The following is an 18,291-nucleotide window of genomic DNA, read 5'->3' as shown; positions in this document are numbered from 1 at the left end:
TGGAGATATAGCATCTTCGCCCAGACGACTGCTCGCAATTTCGACCGAAGGTTCCGGGAGGACTACCACTCATCCGGCTCAAGCACTTCTGCAACAGCGTCAAGGAAATGCAGGAACGGTAACCGTTACCGATCAAGGCGTGAGTATTCGTTCAAATAAATTCCAGAGGCTATGCTGATAGGATTGTATACAATAGTTACATATCTGGGCGTCTTTAGTTCTCTCAGGCCTGCCTAACTATAAAGCCCATCGTGGTAGTTAGACGAGGGGCTTAGCACAACCACGACTGACAACTTGGGGCCATCCTCGATTAGGACAAAGTCGAGTTGAACACCTTCTGCGCCCAGGACGACTGATTCCAAATTTGAGATAAGCTACGCCAAGCTTGAAGAAGATGTGAAATGTTCAACGACAAGCTATAACGATGCTAGGCTATCTTTCATTTAGCTTGGATCCGGTTCGGGCAGTTTATCATGAATCGAACAAAACGACCAGCCCAAGGGTTCTCTAAGCGAATAAGCGAGTACTCGGTATTGGTGTTCCCAGAGCTCCGAATTTATTCACTATCTATCTGCCGAAAACGAAACACATACTGCTGCCCCGCCCCAGAGTCACATCCACTCTTCATAGTCGGTATATCGATATTCCTCGCTCACAATAATGTTCAGGCACCCATTGGCGGATCACACGTCGCATTTCGCTTAAGAGAAGATACTACGATTGCTTTTCACATTCAAACGGGTATGGTTAGACATGCTAGCGTTCGCTAATGGTCATGCCGCCAGGGCAAGAATAAAGATTTTGAAATGACATTGGAACCTTCAACTCTAAGGTGGCCTTCGGTTCAAGCATGAAGAGAAGTCGACTCATCCGCACACCAAACCAATGCTGCTTGGAGCGACTGAGTGTCCTCCGAAGGGAAGACAACGGTCGTATGGCGTGAGTATTGCTATCTGCGACGAGATGCCATGTCCTCTTATCTATTGCCCTGTCATGCGACCGCTGGAACTCAGTCGAGTTGGTACAAGGCTGTTGATGCTAGAGGATACGAATCCAATCCGGTGGTGTGTCAAGCAAGACTAGCCGCCAAAACTAGCATTCTTTTTTACCCTGGTCAAGGCAAATCCCGTCTTCCGATAGCGATATCTCCACCCCCTTGGACATTCGTTTGAGTATCTGATTAGTCGTTGCTTCTATTTGATACCAAACTACGGAGACTGGCGCGGCGGACATGGGTTCTGGCCAGGGGCCTCGATTCTGCAGAAAGTGGATGCCTCGTTAGGAGCTATATCCCCCGCGTTATCAATCGAAAGTCTTATCAGCAGGCGGCGTCAATGCACTCACTGGCGCCGGAACTATATGATCTCTTTAATTTTTCGAATAGGCAGCTCCTTTCTCACTCCAACAAACAACCTTTTATTTCCCGCTCATTGGGGGTTCCAACTCACATTAATCACTGATCGAAGTAAATATGGCAGTACCCGAGGAAGCACCAAGTGAGAAAGTGGCAGCGACAGCAGCACTTGAGCAAAGCGTCTCAACAAGCAAAGAGCTGCAGAACAAGGCACAACTCGCCACGGAACACGAGAAATCACTCGGGTTTCTCCAGGCTCTTCGACTTTATCCCACCGCAGCAGGCTGGTCTGTGTACTTCTCACTGGGGATTCTGATGGCAGCGTTTGACCCGCAAATTGTGGGGAATCTGTTTGCTACAGGTGCCTTTCAGAAGGACTTTGGATATCAATTCGAAGATGGATACATCATCTCGGCACCGTGGCAGACAGGTCTCATGATGGGGAGTCCTATTGGACAGGTCGTTGGTGCTTTGTTCGCTGGGTCAGTTCTACTGCTTCAGGTTGAAGGGACCTCCGCTCCGACGACAGTTGCTGACTCTTTCTTGAACACCCAGCTATCCTATGGATTGGTACGGACGAAAGAAAACATTCATGGCGTGTGTATTTGCCACCACCGGCCTGATCTTCCTACAATTCTTCGCTCGATCGCTATCCGTGCTCTTGGCGGGAGAATTGCTCGGCGGTCTAGTCCTAGGATGCTACGTCGTCATCGCACCAGCATATGCGTCTGAAGTATGTCCCGTAGCCATGAGAGGTATCCTCACCGCATTCGTCAACCTCTGCTTCGTCACTGGCCAATTGATTGCCAATGGCGTGGCAGCCGGAACGCAGAAGATCGACAACCACTGGGCATATTCAACCCCTTTTGCTATCCAGTGGCTGTGGCCGCTCTTCATCTTTGTTGGCATGCCATTCGCTCCTGAATCGCCCTGGTGGCTGGCACGAAAAGGCGACTACGAGGGTGCGGAAAAAGCGTTGCGTAAGCTTTCCTCCTCCAAGATCGATGTCAAGTCGACGCTGGCCATGATTATCGAGACCGATCGGCTTGAGCGTGCAATGGAGGCGGGAAGCACGTACTGGGATTGTTTCAAGAAAATCAACAGGCGCAGAACTGAGATCGCGTGTGGAGTCTACTCTATCCAGGTGCTGAGTGGGATTTATATGGTGGGATACGCGACCTATTTCTTCCAGTGTAAGACAAAAGACCGCTTTCATTTCCCCATTATCAATACTGTTCTGTTTTTCCACGCAGTCCACTGACCGTCACAGTGGCCGGTCTGGCTGGGGATAAAGCTTTCAACATGGGCATCGGATATCTAGCTCTCGGATGGGTCGGGACGGTTTCATCATGGTTCCTGCTCGTGAGGTATGGACGTCGACGAATCTATAACACAGGCTTGGCTATTCTGGCGACCATCATGATCATCGTGGGCATCTTAGATTGTGCACCGAACTACATCAACCGTCCTGCTATCATCTGGGCGCAATCATCCTTGATGGTAAGTCCCTTCCTTTTATGACTGTGACGCCAGACCTCCTACATCCTTCTCCACTCCCAATTCACTCGAGGATTAACCTGACCCTCCACATCCAGATCCTGTGGAATTTCTTCTTCGACATCTCCATCGGGCCCGTCGCTTACGTGCTCTTCTGCGAAGTGTCGGCGACGCGCGTGCGCAGCCGCACCATCGCCTTCGCGACCGCCGTCCAAGCGACCGTCGGCGTCGTGATGACCGTCGCGATCCCCTACATGATCAATCCAGACCAAGCGAACATGCGCGGCAAACTGGGCTTTTTCTTCGGCGGCATCTCCTTCATCTGCCTGATCTGGGCATACTTCCGGATTCCCGAGACCAAAGGGAGAACCTTCGAGGAGCTGGATATCATGTTTGAGCGTGAGGTGCCCACCAGGGAGTTTAAGGGCTATGTCGTTGATTTGAATGATTCTGTGAGGGATATGAGGGACCTTTGATTTGGGAGGGGTGGGAGGGGATGGTCGTATGTTCGATTGTCTGAAGAGTCGGTTTTGGAGTGCTGTTCATAAGGTTTTGTCTTCGGCTAGAGAGCGACTTTGTACCGCAGCCTTGTGTCGGCTCATCCTTGGAGACGGTCATTCCTCCGCGTAGCTTTTGGTATTAGGGGTTAGGGGGTCGCTGGGGAAGTGTGCCATGAACCGCCCATGCTATGGTAGCTGACTCTCAAGCTAAGGAATGTAGTCCAGCGTTCAGGCTATCATAACTCAGTGGGAGTCAGTATCACTAGAATCAAGACGATACCATTCTCGAAAATGAACAATGCCAGACAACCAGTTACAAAGTTCACTTTCTGCCCGTGTAGTGGGTCAACGCCCCTATGTAACCATCATTTTTCCCACCACCCCAAACTCTGATTGTCTCTTTTTTTCGACATCTAAAAACATATGTTCATATACTATTCAAGTAGTACCATCACCATCACCAACACCTCCAACCACGCTTTTCCAAACAACAGCACCTCGGAAATTCTTACTTCAAACCCCCCACAAATACCATGACAACGACAACAATGGAAAGTCTGTTCCCCAACACGCTGATCTCCGAGGCGGTCCGCTCGTCCTTCCCAGCAGGCTACGTAGTGCGGTCTCTGGAGCGCAACGATTTCGCAAAGGGTTATCTCGACTGTCTGCGCGTGCTGACGTGGGTGGGCGATCTCTCCGAGCAGATGTTCCATGAACGCTATGATGAGATGAAGGCTGTGAATGAGGCGTTGGGGACGGGGAAAGCCAGCGGGACGTATTTCTTGGTGGTTATTGAGTTCGAAGGGAAGATCGTCGGGAACGGGAGCCTGATTGTGGAGAGGAAGTTGTGAGTTTTATCCTTTTTCTGATTGATTGATTGCTCTGGTGGGTTTGTGGTGCTTGGGGTTTCTTGTACGGGTGATAATGACGCTGGCCGTGGGCTTGCACTCATGAAGGAGGCTACATGGCTGTTGGCAATACTTGCATGTACATCTGACACTCACGAAGGAGATACAAATGGGTTTAAAACTCGGAAGCTAATATCTTCGACCGGCAGCATCCACGACCGCGGACTCTGCGGGCACATTGAGGAAGTGTCGATCGCAAAGGAACAGCAAGGCAAGCACTTTGGGCAGAAGATGTTGGCGGCTCTCGACTCGGTGGCGATCAACGTGGGCTGCTACAAGACGATTCTCGACTGTAGCGTCGACAAGGAGCCGTTCTACGTGAAGTGCCAGTATCATAACTCTGGGACGGAGATGTCACATTATCACGAGGAGTGGAAGGAGCCTTATTATCGGGGTTAAAGGGGGCAAGCTTGGTGACTACGAACATGCAGATGGATGTGTAGTTAGTGAAACACGTTTAGAACAGTTTAGACTATTTGATTAGCCATCAGGAATAGATACGTTGCATATTTTTGGTTGAGACGTAGGTGACAACAGGCCGAACCGCTACGATGGCCCTCAGTTTGATATGCCAAAACCTTTCAGTGCAATCTCCATCTCAAGTACCTGGGTAAGTAACTGAGCATTGGATACCTAAGTGCAAGGCTCAACCCACCTACGATCTGTCAGACAGAACCCTCCCCTCTACGAGACTCTGGGGGTGCGGTGTCAGTGGGGCTCTTCACAGACTGTTCGAGATGCTTTCAGGCCACCACTCGCGTCGGCAAATGGAGATCCTACGCGTAGGTCATTTGATTGTCTCTCTTGATTGCCCATTCGAGATGCGGAGGGGACAATTGCAGGCATGCTCATAGAAGTAGTCAAGCCACTTATCTGTTGCCGTGGCTATCGGAGCAAAGCGATATCCAACCCTTACATTTCCTCACGTCTCTCATGGTGGAGGGAGTATTGCTTAGTATATTGATCATCGTACTGGCTCATTTAGACGATAACATCCTTGGAATGGCATGGCACTGCTACTACGAATCTTTCTTCGTCTGTAGGTGGAACATCGCATTGCAATTATCGTAGAGTCGGGACAGACTGCTCTAGATAGCCTGAATCACTGTGGCTCGCTCTTCGCGATACTGCTGCCAAATGTAGTCCGGTAATGGCTCGCCAGTAACAGGCTTATCATCTCCGGTGGAGGTTTAAGCGACTTTTTTCGACATTAAGCATTCATTGCTCAACGGGTGGCCCAGTTCCCCAGAGTATTGAATGCGACGTTACATCGGCCTATGCCGACGACGAGCCATCAGTGTGTCACTTTCGATCACATGACTTTATTCCCACCGTCGTGTTACAGCCTGACACTCAATGGGCGTCGTTGTCGATGAGATGAGATTTTGCATCTACATAATGGGATGAAACTATTGAAGCAACAGCTACTCATCTTCATCCATCGGTCGAGGAAAATTGAAGCAAACTGATCGCATAAACACAAGAACTCTGAAAGAAACTTAACAAGCCATGGCCAAATCACCATACCTGGAAGCTTTGGAGCGTGATGGCTTTGTTGTTATCCGATCCGCTCTTAAACCTCAAGAAGTACAAGAACTAAGATCTTCTTGTCAGAAGGTGACAGCAAATGCACGTGCAGGTAAATGGCCCAACGTGCGGACGCTACCAAAGCAATTTCCTCCTTGGAACGTCGAGGAAGGTCACAACCCAGCTGAGGCTGGAATTTGGGGTGTACAAGGTCTGATGCATCCATCGATGCTCGATCATGAACTGTTTACTGCGACATACTTCTCGGACACGTTGATCAACCCAACAAAGGAACTCCTGGCATGTAGCGACGACGAGTTGGTCATGGAGCTTTTCAACCTTCTGGTCCGTCCAGACCATGATTTTGAGCTCCGTTGGCACCGTGATGATATTTCCGACAAAGCAACACCGGAAGAGGAGCTCGAGCGACTCAACAAGCCCGCATGGCATACACAATGGAATCTGGCATTGTACGATGATGCTAGTCTGATCGTAATACCTGGCTCTCACACACGTGCGCGTACAGATGCAGAGCGAGAGGCAGACCCATACGCAAAAGGCCTTGAAGGAGAGCTGCACGTACAAATGGGGCCAGGAGATATTGTTTTTTACAATAACAACATACTCCACCGTGGGGCGTATAACAGCGAGAAGGAGAGAATGACATTACACGGAAGTGTTGGACATGTCAAGGGAGAAAGCCTCCGTGCGAGGAATGTCCTACAGCATGGTCTTCGAGATTGGATTGGTCAATGTGATTTCTCACGGGTGCCAGAGTCTGGTCGTGAGCGTGCAGAAGGAATGCGAAAGCGACTCATCGAATTGGGTATGAAATCAGGCGATGTGGGATACTCACTGGAAGGATAATTATGTGCGATTCGACAGGATGACCGAGATATCTCAAGCACAGATACGATGGCTCATTGACACCGTGCAGGTGATGTGAAAAGACGATGACAAGGCTGAGGTTTATCTTTGCTCGTGTTGACGAGGCATGCTGTTCGACGGGTGGCAATATAATTCATGCGATCCTGACCATGGTCTACCTGTAGAGCCTCGTCTCGAGGAGATGGAGTTGAAGATGAAGAAAGGGGGTACTTGCCTTGCTTGAAGTGCGAAGAAAGGAGTTCGTTAAATCTTGCCGCCAAGACCTAACATCGGTGTCGGCTAAACTCACCTCCGTCTTGAAATCCATTTGCGCTTGCATCTTCAAGATTCTGACGTTGCGTTCGACATAATTTATCCAATGTCATCAAGTAGACCTTGAAACCAAACGACTTAGAGGCGTGTACTTTATGTTTGCCCGAGCCAATAACTCGGTGCATGTCTGCTTGAGATGCCAGAAGCGTCTGCTCAATAACATCCCCGTCAAATCATCCTCACAACTCAAAACCCAATCTCCCTTACGACGATGGCAATCCAACGCAGTGGCCAAATTCGAGGAGGAAGACGAAGACGAAGTTGACCATAAAAGTGCTTCTGACAAACCACCTCGAATCACTTGGGAATCTTATCCCGCCAAAGACAAATCGCGCCTATCGAAATGGCGCCCTGCTGCTTCAATCGGAGTTAACTCTTTCGGCAAGCCTGCAGAAGTTTTAATCCTCAAAGCCCACGATCGCAAAGTCCTAAAGGCAGTCTATGACACGCCAGATGAAGATGGGCCCGCGACTACTTTACAAGAGTCCCTCGACTCCGAACAAGCGCCGCTTGATCATACCAGCCTCCATCGGGCCATTGGCGATGTTTACCACAAGTTCGTTGGAAATAGGGACAATCCCGAAGCAGACCTCACTCTGCAAGAATATGACTCCATAAAGAAACATCTCACAGACTCATTTACCCCTACACAAATGCTGCATTATCTCCATGCGCATACTTCGAGTAAAGAACCATTCCAAAAGACAGGAAAACACGGTTACACTAGATCAACACTCATGCAGAGCATCCTCACTACTGTTTGGAACCTCAACCTGCCCCTTGACGCGCTTGAGGCAAGAAAGCGTGCGAACCGTAAACAGTCATCGTTATCATACATTGTCCGGGATGAGGCGGAACTTGACCACCTCTTGACCGCCCACAGGCAGCCGTTGAAGGAAATTGCTAAAAAGAACCATGTCAACATTGAAGTCTTTCGCCGACAACGCAGGCTCAAGGTCACAGGTGTGAATCACGAAGCTCAATTGGGAGTGCAAGCTATCGCCAAGTACGTTAAACAGAAGTTGGAATCAATCGTCGTTCCATTCTATCCAGAGTATTCGGTTTATGCAGACCCCTCAGAACGTGATGCCGTCAGGGCATTTCTGCAACGTGTACAGGAGAAATATCAAGTTCACATAGCCTTACGGAAGAACGACGTCAAAATCGTCTACTACAACATGCAATCTGCGGTCCGGGCCAAGCAAGCAGCTCGTGAGATCAGTATTGTCGGTGACTCAAGGCCGGAGTCGTATGAGATCCATGTTCTCCAGTCGCACGGCACAGATCAAGTGGCACTTGAACGGTTTCCTACTCCACCAGAGTTCGCTAGGGGAATTTTAAATCGGCCATGGCATCGACTGTTGGTCACTGATACTCCCGATGTACCGCCGAGGTGTACAACGGTAGACACTGATCAAAATTCCGATAGCACCACGATTCTGCAGAGGCTAAAACTTTTCTTGGATTGTGGCGACAACCTTCCACTACCAACCAAACGACGCGATCTTCGATTTCATGTGACAGCACATTTTGGACAAGCATTATTCCGATCTAGGCCGGCGCCGGCGCCACGGGTGACGACGAACAATTCCTCAATACTGGTCGAAGATTTGGCAAGTGAGTCTTTGGGCGAAATCGCGGATATTACAGATCAACCATGGGATCTTTCTATTCACGACGGAATAGCGGTAGGTGACTTTCAGGAGCCAGACAGTAAGACACTATCTGAGATCTTGAAATTCGATTCTGGAGAGCCTATTGATCAAGACGACTCACAAATACTTGATGATCATTTGTCGGGCGAAAGCCATGTACCACCACACTCTTCATCAAGCATCGATGTTGGAAAGGGAGCACAAAATATGAAACCTACCACTACATCGAATATGTTGGCGGACCCGACTTTTTCTTGTGACGTACCCTATGCTCTACAGCAGCTTGCGAGACTTAGCCCCTGGAAGAGTCCTATCAATGGCGCACAGCCAGATATCACTGCTGCTCCTACTCAGACCATTTATCGCCTGGAGTTCATCTGCTCATCTAACCCTAGTAATCGCAGAAAACTCCCAGTGTTTGAGTTGTACGTTAGTTCGACTGCAAGAAGTCACAAATCGGAAAGAGAAAGACCTTCGCTAAAGGTGTTGAGAGTCTCAGCAATTCACGATCAGCGCTCATTCTATGCACTGTGTCCAAGACGCCATGTGGATATCAAGTTTAAACAGCAGCTGAAGCATGATTTGACCTATCCAAACAATGATATGCCACATCTTTTCAAGAAGATTCGCGCCGCATTTGATAGCTATTTAGCAAATTCAAAGCATTCAGAGCAAAAAGAATGGTCTTTCGGGCCATATCTTGAGATTGCTGTTGATTCAAGCATGCGAAATGTCGCAAAGCGTTGCCTATCATCAGTGGCTCCCGACCAAGCGAACACCCTTGAACGAGAGATGTCGGTCTCTGGATCAAATCTTGAGACTACAGAGAACAACAAGGGCAACAAACTTGAATATTGTCTTCGACGAGCTGAAGTTGTAGAAATGGACTCTTACAGCATGCCAGTCCCATCCGCTTATAAGGAACTCAAGAGGAATACTCTGTGTCTTGAAAACATAACATTCAGTGGCGCTGAGCAAACCAGGCAAGAACTCTTACTTTCGGATCACTCATTGTTTTCCACACCAAACCTCAAGAATCAAGATCTCACGACTCTGGTGAACGGGGCATTAGGGCTGGCAGAATATCTGGGGAACAACTCGTCCGAACATCTTGAAACTAAGGTTGGGTCCTTTGTGTCATCTCAGAGCAATTGGAGCGACGAGCCACACACGGAAAGCTCGGTTGGGACCTCTGATTCTATTAAGGGCAAGAAGGAACATCCTAAAAAACATCACAAGAAGGCTATTCCCTCTACATTGCAAGCCACTGGCCATGATTCCACAAAAGAAATATCCTCCCCCATCAAAGCGAAGTCCAAACCGAAGCCTATTAAAAATAAAGTTAAGAAGACCAAGTCCAAATCTGAAGCTATTTCCAAGCCAGATGTTCGGGAACCTGGAATCACGATCGATCCCGTGGTTGGAAAAGAGTCTTCAAAGATCAAACCCATGTCAGACCCAAAGCTCAAATTCCATTTTGAAAAGACTGAACCTGTCGCTGATCGAACGGCTGAGCCCAACTCCAAAGCAGAGCCAAAGGAGAAACCAAAAGTCAGGAAACCTAAGCAGCACTGGATCGGTAGAGGTTCTGTCAAAGCCAAGGCTGAAGGAGGCCGAGGTTACCTGTAACTGAGGCCAGCTGAGAGCAAAGATATCGACATTTATATAACAATGAGGAACGATTACGACTGCTCCTTGCTCTTACACTTGGTCGATCGTTGACAGGCGCCGGGGACGGTCAACTCAATAGGCATCCCGATGCATAACATCTGTCATTGGGACCTGCGAGAAATCGCCATGTCTCTAATGTTTACTTTACCTCATACACCAATCTAAGGTGAAATATGGTGCCTTTGCGATATTGCTTAGGGATCTTGTGCAGATATTTTCATCCTCTTTTCTCTTGGATCACCATGTAGAGTCGGAAACTATCTCGATGAAATGGAGAGCGCGCAGTTCATTGTCCCCGTTACGTGCGTGTATTCTTATGTATAGATATTGTTATTAGCATTAGCATAGCATCTGTAGGAACAGTTATGAACAACATTATCCCCCCCGTTACTGAAATACGTTTCTTACAAGTATTGCAGAATCGACTTTCTACTCTTTGGGATGCTATGCCACTCAAACTCAAACTCCAAAAGGGCTACCAAGCTAACTGTAAAGTCCTTCAATTATGAGCACTCCAATGGGGATAAGTCTGATCTCCGAGACATTCATTTGACGTATTGAACATGCCTGAATACAGATTGCGGTTTCGCAGAGGATGTCCCGAGAACCGAGCGCGCTCGGTTAGGGTGCAAGGCTGTCAGGGAAAAAGGGGGTGAGCGGCATCGTCATATATGTACTTCGACGTGAGCGGTTCAAGAAGCAGACTGGGAGTAGTCGATGAAGTCTTGTCCTCGTACCTGATATCAGCTACTCAGAGAGAGGCTAATGGGGCTGCATGTAACCTGATGATCTTTTGAAAAACGAAAGAGAAGAATCGTGCGTACGTCGAATGTCATGTCTCATTTAACTTAGTCTGCTGACTTCTATTGCGTAAGTATCTATCGTGTCTTGATCTATGAATCCAGAGCAAAGTCTATGCTTTTCCCTGCTCCAAATACCTAGTCACATCGGCAGCGATGCTTGGACGCCTGCTGCCGGGCGCTCCGATCTCCACACTGTTGCGCTGGCTACTATAAGCGGCGTCACGACCGGTCTTCGCGGCGATCGCACGCGTCACGCTTGGCACCAGACTGGGGCGGCGCTGGTCCATCGCGGTGACGCTATATCGGGTCGCTAGATCCGTGGTGGTGGTCTCGTCGAAGGCATTGACGTCGGTGGTCGCGAATTGTCTGGCGGGGACGCGCTTCGCAAACAGGATGTCGAGCTGCTCGAACGTGCGGTTCTTGGTCTCCGGGAGCCGGAAGTACGCCCAGATGAATGTGAGGAGTGCGGTCGAGCCCCACACGAAGCCGGCGTAGCCGCGCAGGTTCCACGCCTTAGGGTTCATGAAGTACGGTTGGAGCACGCCCGCGATCACGCTGACAATGTAGTATGCGTTGCGCGCGAGGCAGATGGTCTTTTGGCGCAGGCGCGTCGACCCGACTTCGGCTGGGAGAGCCCACCCGAGCTGCCCGGCGCTGAGTTGGAAGAGGAATGTCCCTGAGGTGGAGTGTTAGTATGTGGAACGAGAGGGAGCGAGGACGATGGAGAGGACTTACAAACAAGGGTCAGGATGGCTTGTGTCATGGCGACTGGCTGTTGTCCGGTCCAGACGTTAAGCACGCCGATCAGATACAGGGTCATGGCCATGGCGAACATACCGACCACGTAGATGGTGCGGCGGCCGAAATAGGGCATCAGGCAGAACCAGTTTACAAGGGTCCCGAAAAGTGCCAATCCTGTGCCACCGAGATTGAGCGAGTAGGTGGTTTCTGTGGCGAGGCCGACTTGTTCGAAGAAATAAGATGCGTTGTATGCGAATGAGGAACCAGAAAGGACTTGTCCCGCGAAGCAAATGCAGGCAATCTCGGTTCGGCGACGTTCGAATCCGGAGAAACAATCGAAGTAGCTGGTTCCAACGGAAAGCTCCTCCTCAAGATTGTTCGTATATACGATGGAAGCGAGAGTCTCCTTGACGTCAATGTTTGCCGATGCACGTTGAAGGCGACGTAGCGACTTCTCGGCTTCCTCGAGGCGGTGGTGTCTGACAAGATGCCATGGAGACTCGGGGGCGAAAGATAGCAATGGGATCAAGAAGGCTGGCCAGACCCATTGGATGGCGAAGGGGATGCGGAAACCCCATTGATCGTCACGTTCCAAGCATGCTCTCAAAACTCCAGCAGCGATGAGTTGGCCTATATCTTTTTGTCAGTCATGGCACAATGCTTGAACGGGTTAGAAAATTTCTTACCGATAATGAAGCACATGTTTGTCCAGCTTGTGAAATACACACGGAGTGCCATTGGGAGACATTCTGAAGCATAGCCGGGAGCGATTGTGGCCAGGGCGCCCCATGGTAAACCGCACAGGATTTGGCCAACGATGAGGATCTTGATGTTGGACGCGAAGAAGGTGAGGAAGATGGTGCAGGAGAGCATGATCAAACTTCCAAGAATAACTCGCTTTTGTCCAAAAAGAGCGACAAGATAACCACAAAGAAGGGTGCCGAAGAAGGCACCAATACCAGAAGCATTGCCGAGTCCGGCCATCCAAGCAGGTGTGAGTTGATAGCCGGACCTTGTCTGATCTGTAATTCCAACAAACTCACCATCTGCGTCCGAGTTAGTACATTTGCATTCAAGACCGAGATAACAGTAGGGAGCATACATTGACGTTGGAACGATGGAAAGGCGAAAAAGTTTCCGATGAGAATCGTGTCGTAACCTTCCATAATGACACACATGCTGACAGCGAGACACCAGAAGATAGCCATGGGATATGCTTTGATGGCTTGACCAGGAGTAAGAGTCTGCTCGACATGAGCTCGATCCTCAGCAGCTTGACTTAGTCGTCGGCTTTGCCATTTCTCGTCACGCCATTCTCGTTGAAAGTGTCGATCACTCTCTGCATCAGAAAGATCGCGTTGTTCGACTTGGTTTTTTGGAGCAGACATGTTGATTGTTGGTGAAAGACTGAGTAAGGGTATGCCTTCGTGATGTTCAAGACTTCCACGGGTTGGAGTACTTGAGACTGAGTCGTGGTCTACATCAAAAATAAGTCTGGGACTTCAAGGAGTCTTATAGTTCTGAGAACCGCACCATCCATTATTGACAAGGCTTTTGTTCATCGAATATGAAGCAGGTGGCTGACAAGGAATTGGATAGGAGTGGATCTCGCAATGAAAAGGCTATTGATGCGAGGGCTCATGGTTGGATACTGCGGGCAAGCAGTGCCTCAATTCAACGGCTCCATGCAGCGGAAAACTCATAGAAGGACGCTAGAACACTTGCCAAAGGAAATAGCTAGGGTTCGTCAACAGTATAAGACGAGAGAATAAGAAAAGGCGGGGCGTTGTTAGTCGTAGAAGTCGGGCTTGGAGCAATAGCCGGGGCTCAAACCCTTGCGCCTTAGCAGTAAGAGGTTCAAGCGTGAGAAAGGAGATGGAGTATTCAACGGAGAAAACCACGATGATCTTCCTTGAAGTCGGGAGAGAGCAAATCCGGGGATGAGGAGCACGTCCGGAGTGTCAGTGGTCTGGTGCTCGGCGTCGACTCTCCTGATTGCCGGTGCGGGGTCAGTGGAGCAATCGGTAACTAAACTCATTTCGGATCGGAGAAACTTCTCTCCAGAAGACCAACCTACTCTATTGCGTCTGCGCTCTCATCTCGCCATCTACCCCAGCCTGCCCATGAAAGTGGTACACAGCTTCTACATTCTTCCCTTTCCTTCATTACCATCTCTCTACTTTTGGACAAGCCTACTTTGCAAGGCTGGAAACCGGCGGAAAACCGGCGGGTTTGAATCTCCATTTCTTTCTCAGCTTCTCAGCAAGCGACACGTCAAGCAGACGGTGGCAGCTATCAGACAGACTTGGCTCAGGTCGCGGTTTTAATTCTCTGATTTTGCCCTAGGGTTTTCCTAGGCTTTCCTGCCTGTCTCCTTTACTAGACTTCTGGGACCATTCTTTAACAAATCGGAGCGAGGTGAAGGTGTATTCCTGTAACTAACATCAATCATGCTAACGCATCCCACTCTCGCTCCACGCAGTTGGACAGTTCCAGTCACTTTCCAGTTGATCTTGTCTTGTCTTCATTTTTCAGACATGTCTTTTTCAATATTTCAATCCTCGCTCCTCTTCTGTAAGAATAGTGCCTTGCTTGTAACCAACCTGCTTAGTCCCTAGTTCCCTTGACTTATTCCCTGTCCCAGAGATGCTCTCATTGTTTGCGGGTGCTTTCCTTGCAAGCCAGGCCTTTGCTATCAACAATGGTCTTGCTAGAACTCCGCAGATGGGATGGAATAACTGGAATTCTCTAGGCTGTGATGTGTCTCAAGATCTTCTCCTTGATACTTCAAGGATACTGCTGGACAGTGGTTTGAGGGACGTAGGGTATCAGTATGTGGTTCTCGACGACTGCTGGTCGGATGGTCGAGGAAAAGATGGTTATATCCGCTCCGACCTCAAGAAATTCCCCAATGGCATGAAGTGGGTGGCCAAACAGCTTCATGATATGGGCTTTCTTTATGGCATGTACTCGAGTGCAGGTGAAATGACTTGTGCCAGATACGAAGGCTCCCTTGATCATGAGGATCAAGATGCTGAGACATGGGCCTCGTGGGATGTCGACTATCTCAAGTACGACAACTGTTACCATAGAGGACGCTTTGGATACCCCGAAATCTCCTTCAACCGTTATAACAAGATGGCAAAAGCCCTGAACAGCACTGGCCGACCAATTCTTTACAGCCTTTGCTCATGGGGTGAAGATTACGTTCACACCTGGGGCATGTCCATAGCAAACTCCTGGCGAGTTTCAGGCGACATTTATGACCACTTTAATCGTCCAGACACGTTATGCTCCTGTGATGATCCTCGGGATCCTCATTGTGTTGCCCCTGGAGCCCACTGCTCTGTTATGAATATCATTAACCGCGTCGCTCCCTTTGTCGACCGAGGCCAATATGGAGGTTGGAATGACCTCGATATGCTAGAGGTTGGTCAAGGTGGAATGACAGACGAGGAATACAAGGTTAGACCGGTGGTCTTGAGCATTCGATCACAAGAAGTCACTAATCGTTGTTATAGGCGCATTTCTCCATGTGGGCAGCCCTTAAGTCCCCTTTACTCATTGGTGCCGACCTTCGGAAGTTGTCCTCCACGACGCTGACAATTTTGAATAATCCTGCAATCATTGCTGTGAACCAGGATCCTATTGGCCGTTCTGCACTACGCATCTTCCGCGATCAAGAGGTGAAGAAGGATAGATACGGACAGGGAGAAATTCAGATTTGGAGTGGCCCACTCTGGCCCCATGACCAGCTGGTCGTCTTCCTCAATGCTGCAGATGAAGATTTGGAAATGACAACGAACCTCAATGACATATTCGTTCATCTCGGTCCCGAAGGCTCTGCCCCACAGACCAAGCTTGAATTCGACATTTACGATCTATGGGCTGACCGGATGGAGGATTTCAAAGCTGAACAAATCCTCCAGGGGAATAATCAGTACAAGAAGGACTGGTACAACTCGACGGAGACACCATACAAAGTTGGTCTTCAACAGGGAGACGTGAGGCTGCTAGGAAAACGTGTCGGCAGTATTGGTCCTCAACATGATGCTCTACGTGCAAAGGTTCCCCGCCATGGGGTTCGCATGTTCAGATTGCGGAATCTGAATGAGCCTGCCGCAAGGTACTCTTCGACTAAGGACGAGCTTTGAACCGGCAAAGTGGTCCCGCCACTTGTTGCGTTTGGAAGAGATTATACAAACCGTCTTTCTCATAGATGAGACCGCATCCTGTACAATGGTGATGGCCACTTCCCTCCTGGAATAGCGTCATGGGCTATTAAGTATGGCAATATGCGGTCCTCAAGGTGATTCCATCCATTGGGAGTCAATCATGATTTGTATCGTCCTTTTGTCAGGCTAACTGACTTGTAGCCAACGTCGTCCTAGGCACCGACTGCTGAGGCGCCCACTTCGTATCCGTGGACGATATAAATATGATATTTGTAACCCGATTTCGACATCTGCCATCCATGATAGTCCAGACCAAGACAACCCCGCACTTCCAACCCCCATGATACCTTCCAATACCCGCTTCCAGTCTGCAATTTTATTCTTCCACTCTGAAGCTGATAGTCACATGTGATCTACTTGTTGTCTCTTAAGAAACACCCATCCATTTTTATCTTCTCACAACGAATATCCACTTCATCCAAGGAACCAGACTGTCCGATATTCCATCGACAGCCAGAATGCGTCCTCCTACGGCTTGTGTGGCATGCCGGTACTTCTCCCCCAGCTTCTCCACAATGGCCCCCTCAATCGTAAATTACCTACTTATTAGTGTCTAGAAATCGTCGCCGGAAATGCGAACCTACAACCCCCGGCGCTCGATGTGCGTACTGTAAGAATCGTGAGGTCAAGTGTTCCTTCGAAGGATCGGCCCACGATGATGATACTTGGATGCAGAACTCTTCGGCATCACCCACGGCCGCTGACTATGAACTGGGGAGGTGTCAAAGCATCAGCACTCAACTCCCATCGAGGCCACTGTGCATCGAGCTAGTTGGACTGTACTTCCGCTATATCCACGACACCTTCCACTCCTTATTTCATCAACCTACCGTGATGCAGGAGGTCGCCGATGGCACGATACCAAAAGTTCACCTGTTTGCTATGATTAGTTTAGCTGCTAGATTTAGCGAAGATCCGTTCTTCGCCGGAATTGATCCCCGAGTTCGAGGGAGGCCATATGCTCAAGAAGCAGAGCACCTCCTTAACCTCAGAGACGTTTCTTTGCAAACAGTGCAAGCTTGCGTTCTGATCGGAGCGTACGTCATTACGGACGGTGATGCTGCGGTCGAAGCAGTCTACTATGGCATCGCCTGTCGAAATGCATTAGTGTTGGACCTTCCCAACATGATCGCCTTGTCTAGGGTGGAACAGGAAGTCAACAGAAGAACTTGGTGGACTTTGTGTATGATTGATGTCTGGTCGTCCAATGGCATCCGCCTGCCGCGATCCTTGACACCTAGGAACGATGTCCCGTATCCGATGGAGGAGACTATCTTTCTTCAATTGCGCAAGGAAGACTTTGACCTTCCCAGTCCCAATGCAATGGAGGAATCAGCAGCCTCGTTACTAACACAAATGGTCAAGCTCAATGCCATCCTGGTGGAAATTAGTTTGCTCAATCAACAGGCGGCCACAACCTCGGCTTTTGACTTCAATCACCAAGAAGCCGTCGAACAACTAACAGGAAAGTTGGACGCGTGGTATCAGAATCTCCCCGTCCAGCTTCAGGACACTCACGCGAATCTCACCCGCTACGCCGCGCTGGGATTGGGTCCGATGTTCGTGGCGGTCTATCTCGGCTACTACCACTATGGCCAACTGTTGTACTACGGATATCTTCACGAAGACTCCTACAATGACACCTTATACGCAAGGTACTACGCTGACAAGTGTAAAGCCCACTCGATCGGCTTGTGCGAAATCACCTATCGCGCCTATTCTACCCCTGGCTGTGAAGTGTACTACACCATGGTAGGCCACGTACTGGTCATCTCCTCGACCGTCCAACTCCACATACTCCTCTTCGGGACCGATGAGATCCAGATTCGGGCTGCCCGTTCTCGTCTCGAGAAGAACTTCGAGATCCTGAGCCGTCTCCAGACGTTCTGGCCTACTCTGGATGCGTCGTTCACCCGTTTTCGGGAGTTTCACAAGGCTTGTCAGAAATCAAAAGAGAATTCCTTCCGGATGGACCGCTGGATGCTACAGTTCCTGTTTGAATTTGCTAAGCCGGTCGAGGAGAAGGACGCCGAGGATCTCGCAGAGCTGAAGCCTTGGTCCATGCAGGATCTAGGGTTTAGTCCTTATTCAGGATCGACATTGAGATCGCCGACTTGATCTCGTTGAGATACTGCACACCTGACACGTCGTTCCCACACACTCCTGAGTCATCATACGTGTCAGCTTGCCAGCCTTCTAG

The 18,291-nt window shown here is 49.5% G+C and overlaps 7 protein-coding genes across 7 annotated transcripts; 6 read left to right on the top strand and 1 right to left on the bottom strand.

Annotated features, from left to right (window-relative positions):
* Positions 1-1,471: 1,471 nt before the first annotated feature.
* On the top strand, positions 1,472-3,327 carry LTR84_007359 (uncharacterized protein; the record flags this gene model as incomplete). Its single annotated transcript, XM_064850912.1, has 4 exons — positions 1,472-1,836; positions 1,910-2,547; positions 2,625-2,854; positions 2,950-3,327. 4 exons carry the CDS (start codon positions 1,472-1,474, stop codon positions 3,325-3,327), a joined length of 1,611 nt encoding a protein of 536 aa, XP_064702181.1.
* Positions 3,328-3,884: 557 nt separating this feature from the next.
* Positions 3,885-4,202, top strand: LTR84_007358 (uncharacterized protein; the record flags this gene model as incomplete). Its single annotated transcript, XM_064850911.1, has 1 exon — positions 3,885-4,202. One exon carries the CDS (start codon positions 3,885-3,887, stop codon positions 4,200-4,202), a length of 318 nt encoding a protein of 105 aa, XP_064702180.1.
* Positions 4,203-5,768: 1,566 nt separating this feature from the next.
* Positions 5,769-6,653, top strand: LTR84_007357 (uncharacterized protein; the record flags this gene model as incomplete). The annotated part of the gene is made up of 1 exon (XM_064850910.1): positions 5,769-6,653. The coding sequence occupies one exon, from the start codon at positions 5,769-5,771 to the stop codon at positions 6,651-6,653; it is 885 nt and encodes a 294-aa protein (XP_064702179.1).
* A 428-nt stretch (positions 6,654-7,081) lies between these two features.
* Positions 7,082-10,270, top strand: LTR84_007356 (uncharacterized protein; the record flags this gene model as incomplete). The annotated part of the gene is made up of 1 exon (XM_064850909.1): positions 7,082-10,270. One exon carries the CDS (start codon positions 7,082-7,084, stop codon positions 10,268-10,270), a length of 3,189 nt encoding a protein of 1,062 aa, XP_064702178.1.
* A 955-nt stretch (positions 10,271-11,225) lies between these two features.
* Positions 11,226-13,244, bottom strand: LTR84_007355 (uncharacterized protein; the record flags this gene model as incomplete). The annotated part of the gene is made up of 4 exons (XM_064850908.1): positions 11,226-11,791; positions 11,851-12,486; positions 12,543-12,902; positions 12,959-13,244. 4 exons carry the CDS (start codon positions 13,242-13,244, stop codon positions 11,226-11,228), a joined length of 1,848 nt encoding a protein of 615 aa, XP_064702177.1.
* A 1,258-nt stretch (positions 13,245-14,502) lies between these two features.
* LTR84_007354 (uncharacterized protein) lies at positions 14,503-16,010 on the top strand (the record flags this gene model as incomplete). The annotated part of the gene is made up of 2 exons (XM_064850907.1): positions 14,503-15,321; positions 15,378-16,010. 2 exons carry the CDS (start codon positions 14,503-14,505, stop codon positions 16,008-16,010), a joined length of 1,452 nt encoding a protein of 483 aa, XP_064702176.1.
* A 565-nt stretch (positions 16,011-16,575) lies between these two features.
* Positions 16,576-18,209, top strand: LTR84_007353 (uncharacterized protein; the record flags this gene model as incomplete). Its single annotated transcript, XM_064850906.1, has 3 exons — positions 16,576-16,581; positions 16,642-16,701; positions 16,767-18,209. The coding sequence occupies 3 exons, from the start codon at positions 16,576-16,578 to the stop codon at positions 18,207-18,209; spliced, it is 1,509 nt and encodes a 502-aa protein (XP_064702175.1).
* Between the last annotated feature and the right edge of the window lie 82 nt (positions 18,210-18,291).

This window comes from Exophiala bonariae (assembly GCF_035927105.1).
Source record: "Exophiala bonariae strain CCFEE 5792 chromosome Unknown scaffold_29, whole genome shotgun sequence".
Classification (NCBI taxonomy): domain Eukaryota; kingdom Fungi; phylum Ascomycota; class Eurotiomycetes; order Chaetothyriales; family Herpotrichiellaceae; genus Exophiala; species Exophiala bonariae.
Note: the sequence above shows the minus strand (reverse complement) of the source record. Positions and strands in the feature narration are given on the sequence as shown.